The 16,200-nt window shown below is 35.6% G+C and overlaps 2 protein-coding genes across 18 annotated transcripts in view; one reads left to right on the forward strand and one right to left on the reverse strand.

Annotated features, from left to right (window-relative positions):
* LOC129913423 (annexin B9) overlaps positions 1–16,200 on the forward strand; it is a 206,492-nt gene that overhangs the window by 152,542 nt on the left and 37,750 nt on the right. The window lies entirely within an intron of this gene.
* LOC129913417 (trithorax group protein osa) overlaps positions 1,708–16,200 on the reverse strand; it is a 96,587-nt gene continuing 82,094 nt past the window's right edge. For all 17 annotated transcript variants that reach the window (XM_055992059.1, XM_055992058.1, XM_055992057.1 and 14 more), the window contains 4 exons: positions 8,170–8,323; positions 7,820–8,018; positions 7,672–7,753; positions 1,708–7,582 (listed from right to left, as the gene is read on the reverse strand). In XM_055992059.1, coding sequence (XP_055848034.1) covers positions 4,071–7,582; positions 7,672–7,753; positions 7,820–8,018; positions 8,170–8,323 — 3,947 coding nt within the window. In that variant the 3' untranslated portion in view covers positions 1,708–4,070. The remainder of the gene's footprint in view (positions 7,583–7,671; positions 7,754–7,819; positions 8,019–8,169; positions 8,324–16,200) is intronic.

Genomic DNA, 16,200 nt, shown 5'->3' on the forward strand with positions numbered 1-16,200 from the left:
TTCAGTACTCCAAATCGAAGTTCATGGAGTTTAGATTCTTTTTAGAGATTTCAACTCGATTGAATATTTGTTCTTTTTAAGCAAACGCGGCAGCCACCTTACGGAACGTTTTTTCGACCCCAATTCTTCGGTCAAAATGTGGTAAACCCGCTCAGAAGAGATCCCCATAGTCTTGCTTATTTTTCGCAATTTTAACTTTCGGTCGTCTAAAACCATTTTATGGACTTTATTGACGTTTTCTGAAGAGGTGTATGTTGTTGGCTTCCGCTTCTGGGATCATCTTCGACGCTCTGTCTGTCATGTTTAAATAAAGCTGCCAACTTTTGACCGTGGAATATGAAGGCGCAGATTCCCCCAATGTCTAATAGAAGTCTTTTTTAATTTGATTTGGCGTCATATTCTTTTTGGCCAAATTTGAATAACCGCTTTAATTTAATTTTTTTCAATTTTCGTTATTAGCAAAAGATAAGTTCAATCAAAAAATTTCACTGATAAAAATTAGTGACCAATTTTAATGAAACTTAACATACAATCATACCCATGGCTTGGACCATCGCTACGCCCCTAGGTGGAAAGTCATCTCGATTTGTATGTTCTTGGAGCAGTAAATAAACTTAAAGATGGATTTGAGTATAATTGCTCATAAAAGTTTGTAGGTATTTGGTTCTATAAACGATACTGAAGGAAACTATAGACACTACAGAAGCGACTATGAAAAACGAGACAGTCGTAAGGTCTGACACCTAACCAATCAGAGAAATCGACAGCGCTTTTCTCAATTAGATTTTGATGGCGAATAAAAACAAAACAAGAAATTTAGCTAACGTCACAACGTTATTTTTTTTTTCAATTTTTCCCAATTGACTGAATATACTATACTCGCGACATCATTCTCTTAGGATACCGTTTTTTGCCTTCAGTTTCGTTATTCGTGCACAGAAACAAAATGAATAAATTGAATTATGTAGATCAAAAATGGAAGGCGCTAAAATGCAGACCGAATTTCAATTTCGTCATTCAAACGTGCTGATATTTGACTAATTGCAGTAGAAATAGGGTTGTTATCCACTTTAGGGGCCGGTTATAGCGATCAGGAAAATGAAGCAGTAACAAATTCCAAATAGTTTTGAAACACAAATGCTACATATATAGAAATCGATAAATGACTCAATAATAAAATAAAAACATTGTTTATTTTTTATATTTTTGTAATTTTTATATTTATTCTTAAATATGGTTTTTCATTCTTTTTTTACATAATTTATTTATATGTATAATATATATTACTACAATCATTCATTTTTCCTTAATAAGTTTTTTTTTTTTTTGTATTACTTTTTTTTAATTATTAGTGCATTTCTTTTAAATATTGTTTCCTTAATTATATATATTTTTGTTTGTTTATATATATATATTAATAGTATCCACCATTTATTTGCTAGAATATTTTTTTTTCAAGAAGGTCTTGTCCGTTTTTTTTCTTTTTTTTTTTTGTTAAATTAATTTACGTTTTTTCATGTTTTTTTTTTTTCATTTCGATTCTTAATTAAATCGATTTTTTTCAAGAAATTCGCTTATATATTTTTTAATAAATTACACATCATGTTTTCATTTATGTTTCATTATAGGTTTTTAAAATATTTGCCAGTTAATTAATTTTTTTTCTGTAAACAGTTTTCTGCTGCTTTTTTATCGTCGGTGTGTCGCTTTATTTACTTATTTATTTTTTTTTTTAATGAATACTCGTTTTATGTACTTACGCATTTAATTTAATAATAATAAAAATTTAAAACAAGTAAAAATATAAGAAATGTAAAAAGACTATTAAACAAAACAGAAGTATCTATAGGTATACACATTTAATTGAAAGTTGTTTTTTTTATAGTAAATAAGCATGCATTCTGTATATTATTTTTAAATAAATTTATAAGTTACCTATGAGAGGCTGTGTATAGGCGAAATATATATAAAAAATTAAAAAAAAAAATACTACTACATACATTTTATGTATTTTTTTGCTTTTTTTTATTTATTATTTTATGTAAAATAGTTTCGTATAATTAATTTGCAAATAAAAAAAACCTATACAATTACAATAGTCGCTATAATTATTTTTTTTTACATATACAATTACGATAAACATACATATATATTTGTTTTTTTTAAATATATATATTATTATAATTTAGTTTATATTTAATTAATATTTATAAAAATGTAAAACAAAATATGCAGTTTGTTATTTTTATAATTATTCTTTTTTTTTGTGTTCTTAATTAATGTGTGTTGTCATCATTATTTTTTGTTTTCATTTTCATTTATTTGTGAAATCTTCTGTCTTGTTTTAATTTTTTTTTAATTTAATTTTGTTTAATCTAAATATTGAAGAGAAAGTCAATGCTTAGATTGTATTATTTATATTAAAGTCATTATACATACATCAGAAGTTATACATAATATTTTTTTTTGTGTGTGTTTGAAGATTAAACCTTCTATGTAGAACTTTTTAAGAGAACAATATTTGTATAATATGTATTTTTTCGACGTTTTAAAATGAAAACAAATAAGAAATATTTTTAAACAAATTTAAATACAACTACAGCTTTGATTTAAAAATATCCACATTCAAACATGCATCATTGTTAGCAACCACCATCAGCATTATTATTATTATTTATTATTATTATCATTAATATAGTTAATATATATAAACTTTTAAAGTTGCTTCTAATCAGTAGATTAGTTTATTTTCATTTTTTGTTTTTAAGGAAATATTATATTTATGTATTATTTTGTTTAAATATTTAATAAGTGTGTGGTTTGTCTCAGAGTGTTATATTTATATATATATATTTATATATCTTTATCATAATAATAATAATAATAATTACTTAAATATATAATTAAGTTACATTCATCGCATATCTACTGTTTCCTGCTAAAAATTGCAGTCAAGTATTATTTATTATATTTAATTTGTAAATTTTATATTTTTATGTTGAAGAGTTTGTTCATTATGTTTTATACAAGTTTCGTTATATGTATGTTTTGTGTGTGTGTGTATATTTTGTTTTTATTTTGATCAGTCACCATCAATGTGTTCTTTTATGTTTTGGCTGATTTCATGGATTACTTAAAGTCATCGTTTTTTTTTATTTTATTTTTTTTTTTTTTTAAATAACAAATAGAAAAATACCTATTTTTCATTTTTTTTTACATAAACTGTGTTATATATATATATACATATTATTATATACATATATGTATATTTATATAATATTAATTTAATTTTTAATATTGAGTGCAATATTTAAGTATATTCTCTTATTGTTGCGTCACGTATACATCGCTGGCGCAGTCTCAAAGTTTTTTTTTCTGTTTTATTTTTGTATTTATTTTTCATCAAGAATTGTGTATGAAAAGAGAAACAAATAAAAAAAAAAAACAATTTGCCCCGGGAAAATTCTTTTCGTCGTTATCATTTCTTTTTATTCAATCACAGCATCGTTAAAAGCAAATATTTAAAATTAAACAAATCTTATTTCTGCTGATGACTTGTTATTTATCTTCTGCTCTTTCTTATTTTTTTTGTTTTGTTTATGTTTTTGTTTTATTTCTTTCGCTATACATACATAAAAACAACCGTAAGCTACCAATAATTCTACTACGACTACTAGCACTAATTGAATTGTGTTTTTTTTTTGTTTTTCTATTAATTTATTTTTAAAATATTTGCTTTCATACAAACTTCATACACACCTTCTCTTTTCGCCAGCTAATATTGGTATGCCTTTGGCTTCCCTTTCAGTTTCAATAACTATTTCTTTTTACCATTTTCCTGCAGTAGTTGCAGAAGAAGATGTTCAGTGACACTTCTGCTGGAATACTTCAATAAAACTATTTTTTGAATATCTGATTCGATCAAAATTTATCTCTACATTCAGTAAATCATCTCTAAACTATTATCCGCATTAAAATTTAACCCCCTACTATTTTTCAAAAACACATTCCTCCAGTTGTCTAACCACTGACTTGTAAAACTAATAACGACTACGTCGACTTCTTGTTTACTACGCAACAGCGGCCGTAGTTGATGTTGTCGCCTTTATATTTGTGTTATTATTACTATTGCTACTACTGTTGCTACTATTATTATTATTATTACTACTACCGCTACTGCTACTACTATTTCCTGTTATTGTTGCTGTTGTTGTACTCAGGTTTTTATTATTATTGCCAATTGCAACAATTCCACTACTACCCGATGTTGGATTTTCAATGCTATTGGGTGCTGTTATCGCAGGTGTTGATGATGCTGATGCAGTTGCTCCAGCCGACGATGAAGCCGTCGAAGACGATGACGAAGATGGTGAAGCTATTGATGGAGGAGGAATAGTAGTAGCACCGATGATGGGAGCAGTGATATTGCTACTGCTGTTGCTGCTACCACAACTGCTGTTACTGCTATTGCTAATATCGTTAAGGGTTGCCGACGGTGGTACTAGGATTTCTTCTGATTTGTTACAAGTTAGGCTAGAACTGCTGTAACAACTACTGCTGCTGTTGCTATTACTACTATGAACATTAGATGAGAAGTTCGTTACTGCTATGACTGCTGCCGCCGAAGCGACATTTGCATTTGTACTTAAATCACCGGCGACAGTGGGGCAACCGACTTCATCGACAACTATTGCTGGTAGTTGTTGATGTGTATGCTGCTGCTGCTGTTGCTGTTGCTGCATCAGTTTTCTATTCTCATTGGATTTTATGTTGTCCTGTTGTTGCTGATGCAGCTGCTGACGCTGCTGCAATCGATATTCCATAGACGGCATTGGGCCAGGACCACGAGACACCTGGAATAACACTCGTGAAATGATGAGAGCAACCTGCTGATCCAATATATGGCTCATAACTAAACCCAAAAGACGAGGTTCCTGCTGCATAAACAATGACCGATTGTCTGGATGTCGAGATAGATGGAGCAAAGTTCCAGCTGCTCGCCTAAGCATATCTAAACTCGTGCCCATTGAATCCGGATTCTCGCGGAGGTAGTTAATGCCATGCTGATTAGCAACTCCAATAGCAGTTTGTTCTGCTTGCTCGATGAATGCAACCAAGTATGATATACACGGCGATTGCAAAGCCACTGAACGAGCCATTGAGCTGTCAGCAGCCGCGAGGTAATGCAACAAATTTACTGAAAACTCCCTTAGCACTTGATCCTCGTTGCGGCAAAGGTGTCGTGTAAGAACAGCGCATAGCTTTTCAAGCCTCGAATGTGGCGGGGTGGCAATTACCAAATCAACGTTCGCATCAGTTACGCACAACTTGCAGAGGGCTTCTAGAGCCAGGCGCTGTGGAGACAACGCAGAGTTTGATCCACATGACGGAAATGGATCCTGTCCATGAGCTGATGGACAGACGGCCCAATGCAATAATCCATCGAGAACAGGCCTTGTAATAATCTCCTCGTAACGCGACAATTCCAGATGACCAGCAATATTGGCCACAGCAACCAGCATATTTTCCCGAATTGTAATCAAATAATCCCACCACCATTCTTTTTCTCCATGCAAGGAGCTACAAGAATCAGAGAAATCAGTGTCCTCTTCTCGATCGTAATTTCGAGTTTTTGGAGTCCTTAATACGTGCTCATGATTTAAAAGGAGCAACTTTCCCAGCAGGGCGAGGAATTTCGAAGATTTCGCCAAAATTGTCTCGTTACCAGGAACAAAGGTTAAATTGCGGAATATATTCGATAGACAGATGCAACGACGAGCCAGGGAATCCTGGCTTTCGTTAACTAAGTAAAGACTAGCTTCATCGCGGGTATAGCACTCGTCCTCATAGCCAGACATGCGACGACGTTGAAGCACGGATGCTGGATCTCGGACGCTTGATTTTGGATCGAAATCAGATCTTTTGGTAGGCGGAGGAGCGCCATTAAGAAGCACACGAGGGTGTTCAATGTCCATGTCCACCTCTCGGCAGTCACTGTCGAGAAGGTCCTTTGGTTTGATGACACTATCACTACTCCGTTCACAGATCAAACCATCTGCACCAACAGCAACATCCTCTATTTCCTCTTTTTTAACCTCTGTTTTAATGGAAATCGCAAGAGCTGAAGAACCATCGCCACTGCTTGCTTCTAGGAAATTTAACTTACTTTTCTTAGCAGTTGCGACAAGATTACTGAGTCCATTCTTATTGTTATTGCTGCTTGTGTTGCTGGAAATGCTAATGTGTCTTCGTTTTTTGTTGAACGCCAGTACTTTGTTGTTACTATCCTCTTCATCATCCCCTCCAAGACCTGCTTCGTCTCGATCCAAATAATCATGGAACAATCTGACAGATTTGTCTTTTTTACTCCTTCTGCCACCAATATATCGAGCAAATGGAATGTCAATGATCTCAGACTTAAAAACGTCGATAACATTATCGTGTGGATCACGTTCAATGTGATCGTACGTCCAGGCATCACTACCAATTGGCACAGTAAGCTGGTACTTTTTATTCGAATCAAAGTCCCAAGGCTTCAGCTGCTCCGAAACGAATATATCGTCTTCGGCATTTTGTATCCGGACGGGCATGTTCTTGCGTGAGACCATTGTGTAGTTAGGGGTGTTCGAAAGCAGCAGTACCTTCTCGTCAGTGTTTGTGGGTGCCATTAGTTGTCCTAAGTCCACATTATAATTGCAGTCTTTGTCAGCGTTGTTTTCATAGTGTCGCGCCCTACTTCGGCTACAAATACTTGTGACACAGTCGCTGTTTTCGTTTTCGAACATTTCAGCGAGGTTCTTTTGGAAATGCTCCAACAGAAGACTAAGTAATCCAGGCAGATGAGTCAAACCAAAGTACTGGATAGTTGAGTCATCGTACAGCAGAATGTTGAGTATATCAAGCGCCCATGTGCTTTCCGAAAGTAGACCCGACCGAAGTGACATGAATATTCGCCATGGATCAATGGGACACACATCACTTTTAACAAGACGTTTTCGTCGATACAAGACTGGCGTTGTAGATTCCACACTATCCGGTGGAAACACAATGTCTTTCTTTTGTATTTGGGCTGCGGGCGGAGGAAATTGGCCCGGTTGTGGTGGTGGAGGCGTTGCTTTACTTCCACCGGGCATCACATTTGGTCCAGGTGGAATCGATGGGCCGCTGACTGCAACACCTGGTTGTACACCTACCGACCCGGGTGGGCCAGGTGGCGGAGCTACACTACTTCCACTGGGTTGAGGTGGCGGCATATTGAAGGGTGGTTTTCCGCCTGGACTAATGGCAACCGTAGTTGAGAGTCCAACAACTGATCCACCGCCTGGCAATCGTTGAGGCGGTGGTCGTAGTGGCGAACCGGGATTCTGCTGTGGTGAGGTCATATTTGTCCACGGCTGCTGCTGATTAGCTGGATATGGAGGTTGAGACTGTGTAGGGTAGCGGTGTTGATCCCATTGAGCCGCTGCCTGTTGATTCGGCGGCGGTGGTGGTCCAGACGCACGAGGGGAATTACACCATGCTTGTGGCGTAGGTGAAGGCGGGTATTGGCCACGGTACTGTCCAGCACCACCTTGCCAACCTCCTGTGAGGACAAAAAGTTTAATATTTAGAAGTTGGTGTTTTTCTTAATTTTTGTATTTTACTTAAAAAATATTTGTGTCGAATACTTACCATACATTTGCGGTCTCTGATTGTAACCAGCATATCCCTGAGAATCTTTTACAAAGTCTGGATGTCTCCTTGGCTGCGGACTCTGTTGTAATTAAATTTTTTTTCACATTCCATAATTTAAATTCAAAATAGATGTTTTTAATTTTACCTGTTCAGGAGGCCTATAGTAATCTGGTTGTTGTGGAGCAGCAGGAGGATATGTACTGGGAGATGCTCCAGCTCCAGTTGGCGGACCAGTTGGCGTTGTCGTGCTACCACCCGATGGAGGTACTGTTTGAGTAGCTCCCGGAGGTGGTTGGTTATAAGGCCGGCTGGCATAAGGGTACGTATTTGCAGCCGGTGAGGAACTTAAAGCAAAACAATTTTTCATTTTGAGACGTTTAGTTATATAGTATATAGAAAATTGTTTTGTTTTTTAATTTAATCAGAAACAATAATAATTGACATTACAAATAATTATTATAGTGCAAAAAGAAAAATCGATAATAAATGACTCACGCTTCTCCCTCCGGACCATAGGGAGGATACATGGTACGATTTTGAGGTGGAAACTGGCCTTGACCTTGAGTAAACTGCCCGGCCGGTACTGAAGAATTATATTGTTCGCTCGACCCGTATTGGTTATAGCCTGGTTGGCCTGGATATGGGGCACCTAGAACAAATTAAATTTTTTTTTTATACAAAAAATATTCTTCAAAAAACACTATTTTCTTTTTTTTTATGTTTAGGACAAAGTATATAAGTCAATGAGAATGGAAGAGTTAAAAACAAAAAAAAAAAAAACATGAATTTTTATAATTGTAATATTTTCTACACACAAAGCAACAAAATGTTATATCAAGCAGGTTGAAGCATTTTTAAATGAAAATAATTAATAACTGTAGGAAATAAACAAAATAACGATGTCTTGTTAAATATATAATACTGCTTTTAAACAAATATGCATGAGAAAATATTATAATATTAGCGAAAAATTGTTCTGAATTTGAATTAAACTGCTATCCCAGAAAAACTATTTGTTCAATTTTAATTTCGACCGGTTCTTATTTTTCCACTTTCATTTAAATTGGAGTGCAGATATTTATACACTTTCGAGCAAAAATATGGAACCACTAATGTTTGCCTCTTAAAAACAACAATTTCCATGATTCCAGTACTTCTACTGAAATATCTGTTATGGCTTCAACTTTAAATTGAGAACAGAAACATAAACTCCAACATTTTAAAAAATTTACTAATAAAAGTTGGCATAAGAAAGATGCATAAAAACGAAATACACACACATGTATGTACCTTAGGGTGGTCCTTATCCGATACATGCAGTTGGATAGCCGCCATCCGGTTAGAAATGTTGAGGAACAAATTCCTTATTTTTTTAGATTTTTATTTGACTTTCTTCCTCTCCTCTCCCGCGTGAAATCTTATAACTTTAAACGAGCTAAAATTGTTTATATATATGTATATATATATAATAAATATATATAAAATTGGGATCTCGGAAACGGCTCTAACGATTTCGATGAAATTTTCAGGGTTTGTTCATCTAAGCGAGTAAAAAATTTTGGAAGTATTTTTGGAAAAATCCGCCCACTGCCACGCCCACTTTTTTAACATATAAGTTTTTTCAGAAACGGCTCTAACGATTTCGATGAAATTTTCAGGGTTTGTTTATCTTAGCGAGTCAAAAGTTTTGCAAGTTTTTTTTGGAAAAATCCGCCCACTGCCACGCCCACTTTTTTAACATATAAGTTTTTTCAGTAACGGCTCTAACGATTTCGATGAAATTTTCAGGGTTTGTTTATCTTAGCGAGTCAAAAGTTTTGGAAGTTTTTTTTGGAAAATCCGCCCACTGCCACGCCCACTTTTTTAACATACATATAAGTTTTTTCAGAAACGGCTCTAACGATTTCGATGAAATTTTCAGGGTTTGTTTATCTTAGCGAGTCAAAAGTTTTGGAAGTTTTTTTTGGAAAAATCCGCCCACTGCCACGCCCACTTTTTTAACATATAAGTTTTTTCAGAAACGGCTCTAACGATTTCGATGAAATTTTCAGGGTTTGTTTATCTTAGCGAGTCAAAAGTTTTGGAAGTTTTTTTTGGAAAAATCCGCCCACTGCCACGCCCACTTTTTTAACATATAAGTTTTTTCAGAAACGGCTCTAACGATTTCGATGAAATTTTCAGGGTTTGTTTATCTTAGCGAGTAAAAAGTTTGGAAGTATTTTTGGAAAAATCCGCCCACTGCCACGCCCACTTTTTTAACATGGAATTTTTTTTTGGTAACCACTTTAAGGATTTCGATGAAATTTTCGGAGTTTGTTTATCTAAGTGAGTAAAAAGTTTGGAAGTATTTTTGGAAAAATCCGCCCACCTCCACGCCCACTTTTTTAACATGGAATTTTTTTTGGTAACAACTTTAAGGATTTCGATGAAATTTTAAGGTTTTGGTCCCCTAGCCGAATAAAATGTTTTGGAAGTACTTTTAGAAACATCCGCTCACAGCTACGCTTATTTTTCTCACATATTAGTTTTTTGGTAATTGCTTTAAAGATTTCGATAAAATTTTGAGGGTTTTTTCCTCTAGGCAAATACAACATTTTGAAAGTATTTTCTCTTACATTAGTTTTTTTTCGCGGAGACAGATTTAACGATTTCAATAAAATTTTGAAGGATGGTTCCATATTTTACGCATTGTTCTTTTTCTTTTTGTTACAATAACTAAACAAAAATTTTTAGATCATGACTTTTTTGATCATGTATTGAAACTTTTAAGTAATTTGTTAATTAGGTATCACACATTACCTTTGTCTTACGTTTTTCTTTTGATTAAATGCAACTATTGTTAACGTATAAAAATAAAATAACTCACAACAAGCCGACAAGGCTTAACTTGAAAAAAAGATTAACTTTATGTACACTATCCAAAACTTTCTGACCCGTAAATTAAAATTTGAACAAAAAGGGATCTCATTGCTGTAGGCATTTTCGATAATGCAGATTCCTGTAACCCTTCTATCCATTACTGATCGTCGTATGTGTATTCAAACGTAAATAAACTGGATTATAAAGTGGGAATGTGGTGTTTTGTAACCCGCGAAAAAACTGGTCATTGCAAACTCAAACCCACTCCAAAAAATTGCTGTTTACATTTGACTTTTTTCACTGAAAGTTATGACATTTAAAGATACCGAGCAAAGCTCGGTCACCCAGGTACTTTACATGTAAAACGTCGTATCTTTTTATTTTTATGCAGACTAAGCAGTTGAAATCCGCAAAAATTGGAGATTTTTTTTCGCTATTTAGAAATAATTGATGTCCGTCCACCGGGGAATTTCGTAAAAAAAACAATAAAAGGACCACCTTAATGTACATATAAGAGACCAGTATTGGAAATTAGGTCTAATCTTGGTTTAATTATGTCAATGAAAAATTTGTAATAACTGCTAGCGGGGAAATGCAAAGTACTAAATCACTTGATTTTATCTTAAATATTTAAATTTTCCTGAGGTGCCAGCTTGCAAATTTGTACAATCGAGTAAAGTCGATGCGATCAAGCACTGGCAGAAGCTATTTTAGATCAATCGAGCATTTTCCATTGATAAACCTGGGATTGAATCAAATTATATGCTGCCGATACTCGACTGTGTCGACCACACTCGATTGTATTAATTTACGTGCTGGGGGCTCCAGCTAATCTTTGTCTCAATTTAACTCAGTTTTTTTGGGAGATAATTCAACTTTAACGATTATCTCTTAATGTCCCAAAGTGATATTGTTGTAGGATTTATTTAAAGCTGATGAACCAAGTTTTTATCGATACTATAAACTTAAATGCATTTAAAATGCATCGAAACAAATTTCTTAACATAAAGCAAGAGGGTGATTCTAGAATTTTGATCGCAAGTGTGAAAACCTAAGTATACCTACAGCTCAAGTCTAAGGCATATCAATCACTTGTTTAGATCAATGATACTTTCCCAACCACTTTTTTTTATTTATTTAAAACGATTTGAGATTTACATTACACTTAAGTTAACGCAGAATATATTAAACAGATTTCGTCGTTTTTTTTATTCTTAAATTTGCCCCTCACTCTTAGACAAATTTAGCAATACCTGCAAAAGAAAAATATGATTTTCAACTCTCCAAGAAACAAAACGTACTAAATTTATCATTTAAACTGAAGATTCGAATTTTAAGGTCAATTTAAATAATGGATTAAATTGTGAAAACAGCTGATGATTAGGTAAACTTAATGTATAATGTTTTACAGCATTTTGAACACATGCGTATATTCAGAATGTACATAATTGACATGTATGTACATAATTGTGAAGTTTCTAAAGTTTCTCATTATCTACTTGGTTTTGTTAGCGGGTATTGTTCTATTTAGAACAGTATAAAAAAAACAACAGTCTAAAAGGAAACGTTTTTGTTTGCATTTTATAACGGTAGTATTTTCCAAATGCAGACCAATAAAATTTTTCCAACTTCGGATTCGAGTTCAGCACCCCTAGGACCTTTAGAAAAGTATATTTCGGTTCTTGTGGAAAATTTGGTTGATACGTGTTATACACCAACAGTACAGAAAAAAATGAAAAATGTTTTTAATTATAAGTAAGAAAATAAGTGTCCGAAATTACATATATTCAAATATACCGTTTTATACATAAAATAATTGATTATGATCGCTTATTTAACCTTGAAGATCTTCAGGATTTTCACTCATCAGTATATCGTCGGCAAGTCTCAAGTTTGAAAGATATTTTTCCATTGATTTTAATGCCGATGTTCTAATTTTCTAAAACATTTTTTTAAAGTGGCTGCAAAGAAAGGTTGTGATATTTGGTCTTTCTTTGGTTTGAATGATTCTCTGAAGATTTCGGTTTTAATTTTCCAAGTAGAAAAAGAAAATTTGAACCTATGGAGCATTTACACCTTGGTTTAGAAGTGTGTTCCACATAAGGTCTTGGTTGATAGAATCGAAAGCTTTTTTAAAATTAATAAAAATGAAATAGACTGGAAGACGTGAAGATCTAATAGATGTTAGATATAAGACTTATCGCCCCATAGTTGTTAATGCCGTCCTTCTTTCTTTTTTTTTTTATATAGAAGCGTTATATAAGATTGAGATGGAATTTCTCCAATGGATAGTACTTCATTGAAAATATCTGTTCTGAATTTTGATCTAGTTTCTGCTGAAGTCTACTGCTAGATGCACTTTGTCGATCGTTTTTATAAACTCTGTTGCCCGAATTTGTTCGTTATTTTTCGTAACACCTAAGACACACTCTTTATCCAATTTCATACTTTTTTTACTTCTTTTTACAGATTTGGTGTTTTCTTTGTTTTTTTTTTTTTGAAATTTTGTTTATTAAATTCTCTCGTTTCTTGTTTGCTTCTTTTCTTAATTTCCTTTCTTAAAATTTTTAGTGTAATTCTTTCATTTTGCGACATTTTTCTTAGAATTTCCCTCCTTTTTATCATATTTTGGGTTGACACCCTCTTTTGCTCTCTTGGGTTTTAAATGCATTTTTAGATGATATTGTTTCTAGAATTTTTCAAATTCTTGTACAGTCGTACAATCCTATAAATACTTTCAATTCAATTCAATTTAGTTTATTGAACTTGTTATTTACAATTGACTTAAAATTAACTTATTTCTAAGATACATTGGTTGATATAAAATTTTGTTGGCACAGAAGGGGCCTAACCTTATACAATGACTAAGTTATAAAATATAAATAAATATTATACATGGATAAACTTAATTTAAAAAGTCTGCTGACTAGGTTGTCCTCGGGGTGTTCAGACCCGGATGTCCAGTTGTGGGGTTGGTTGAGTTGGGTTGGTTTGATTGGCGTTTAGCCACGATAGTATGCCGACTGGGTGTCGGCGTAAAAGTTAACTGCTTCTTCGTTGTCTATTGAAATTATGTGCTCATCCAGTATATCCAAAGCGCAAAGGTACCTAGGTTCCGGATGTCGTTGTTGGGCTATCATTCTTCTCATCAGCTGATTGGGGTGGTTGGCGATATTTCCTACAAGTATCTTCGCCGATCGCAGTAGATACTTGTCCAGTGGTATGATTTTTGCTTCCTTGTAGAGTCGCTTGTTGCTGTAGTATTTTTGTCGCTGTCGATCGAAGTAAAGTCCGGTGCACATCCTCAGTATTTTTCTCTCGAACATTTGTAGTTCCTTCATGGCTGTCTTGGAGATGGTATACCATACCGGAAAGCTGTAGGCAATGACAGGTCGCAGAAGCTGCTTGTAGATCAAGAGTTTCGTTGGTTGACTTAATCCTGTTCTTTTTTTTATCAGAGGGTGAAGGCGATGGAAGGCAAAGTTGGCTTTTTTGAGGACCAAACGGGAGTGATTGTTGAATCTGAGGAGCTCGTTAAAGTTGATTCCTAAGTACTTGGCGCTGCGTTTGGCTGGCAATCTAGTTCCATCTGGAAGTGTCAATGTGATGCTTCTGCAGCTTCCAGCCGATCGACTGCCTCTTCCTCCTGATCGTCTAAGGCACAATAGTTCCGACTTGGATGAGTTGATCCGGATACCCCATTTACTGTAGAACTCATACAGTTTCCGAATGTGAGCTTCGACTTTCCTGGCAGCTATGTTTGGCGAGATGGACTTGCAGTATGTGAGTGAATCGTCCGCGTAAAGCAGGTTCTCGCACTCACTTGCAGGCGGTTGGTCTGATGTCAGGATGCTGAATAGAAAGGGGCCAAGTTTGGATCCTTGAGCAACTCCAGCTCGAATGACTTTCATTGGTGATTTCCGATCCTCCACTTGCACAAAAAAGTTTCTGGAAGAGAGAAAAGAAAAAATAATTTTAATTAGTGCCAAAGGAAAGCTTAGTAAATGAAGTTTATGGATAAGGGCATCGATCCATACGCTGTCAAATGCTTTCTCGACATCCAGAAAGCATGCGACGGTAACTTGATTGTTGTTTAAAGCTGAGGTGATGTCTTGGTGGAACTTCATGAGCGGATGCAGTGTGGAGTGCTTCTCCCGAAAACCGAACTGCATGTCTGGGATGATGTTGTTATCGCTGCAAAACTTCTTCAGCTTCCTGAGTGTCAGCTCTTCCAAGAGCTTACTAAGATTGTTGAGAAGAGAGATTGGTCTGTAATTGGAGATGATGTTCCTAGCACCTTTCTTAGGAATCGCCACAATTCTTGCAGTTTTCCATTTCTGTGGGAAGTAGCAGTTGTTTATGCAGTTGTTGAGGATGATAGCCAAGAAGATTATCACTGTTTGCGGGAGCCTCTTTATGATGAAGTTGGAGATGCCATCCGGTCCAGCAGATTTTTTCGGTTTGGATAGGTTAATTATTTCGGCAATCTCTTCTGGGGTAGTCAGGTTTGGGCTGTCAGTAGGATCACTTGCAGGATTTGTGTCGCTGAATATCACTTTATCCGGGTTAGGTAGCAGAGTCCTTTGGATGGATGCCTCGACTTCCTCTATAAAGTCTGTGTCTGCGGAAGGGTTCGGTGAGAAGTTACCTTCAAAGTGGGCTGCAAATGCTTCTGCTTTTTCCAGAGATGTTGTTGCTTCTCCATTGTTGGTGTTAACGACTTCCGGCATTGGTGACTTCTGTCCAACAATTCGGTTGATGTTCTTGAAGGCATCAGGCCCTGGCTTTATTGACTGCAGTCTCTTCTGGAACTGTGTGTTGTTATAGTGCTGAATGGAGTTACGGAGCATGATGTTAGTGCACTGTAGCTCACTCCACACTGTCCGGTAGTTGGGGTTTGATGTATTCAGGTCCCGTTGGTGAATCCTTTGGAGGCGTTTCCTTAACCGTTGTCTGTGGGCGTATAGGTTTTGCACCTGTTCTGGGAGATGTTGGTAGCGGTCCTTTGATGTCTTCGGCTGTTTTTGGTTGTCCACTGCGCTTGTAATTGCCATTTCTAGGGAGTCAATAGCAGCATCAATTTCAGTATTCTCAAGGTTCTTATTGTGTGGAGGGAGCCTGACGGTTTGTTCGACGTCTCTCTGCAGCCGGTCTACGTCAAAACTTCTGTAGTTGATGAAGCACGCCGATGGTTGTGCTGCTAGGGAGATGGGTTGGTGAAGCTGGATAATAAGCTGAACAGCTTCATGGTCCGAGTCGCTGGGTACTGTTGAACAGTTGAAGTTGCTGTAGGCTGGTTCGATGTGGATGAGGTTTGATGTTGCGAGAAAGAAGTCCAGCGTTGATGGCGTTCTCGGGTAGGTTGGTTTTGGTTGGGAGACTGTTACTAGCGAGTGTAGAGAACTGTTGACATCCAGCCAGTCAGCTATCGCCTTGCCTCCGATGCTAATAGTTGTATCCATCCAAAGGTGATGTCTCGCATTAAAATCACCGCCGATGAGTCCATAAGTGCTTCTTGACAGGATGCCGTTGAGGGTTTGCAGATCTTTTTGGATGTTTCTGACGGTGGAGCTGCACTTGAAGTATACGCTGATAATCGTCAAAGTTTCATCTCTCCCTACGTTTAAGTTGATGGCAGTGGCTTCACTGGTGAGGAGTCCGGTGATG

This window comes from Episyrphus balteatus, chromosome 3 (genome assembly GCF_945859705.1).
Source record: "Episyrphus balteatus chromosome 3, idEpiBalt1.1, whole genome shotgun sequence".
Lineage (NCBI taxonomy): Eukaryota > Metazoa > Arthropoda > Insecta > Diptera > Syrphidae > Episyrphus > Episyrphus balteatus.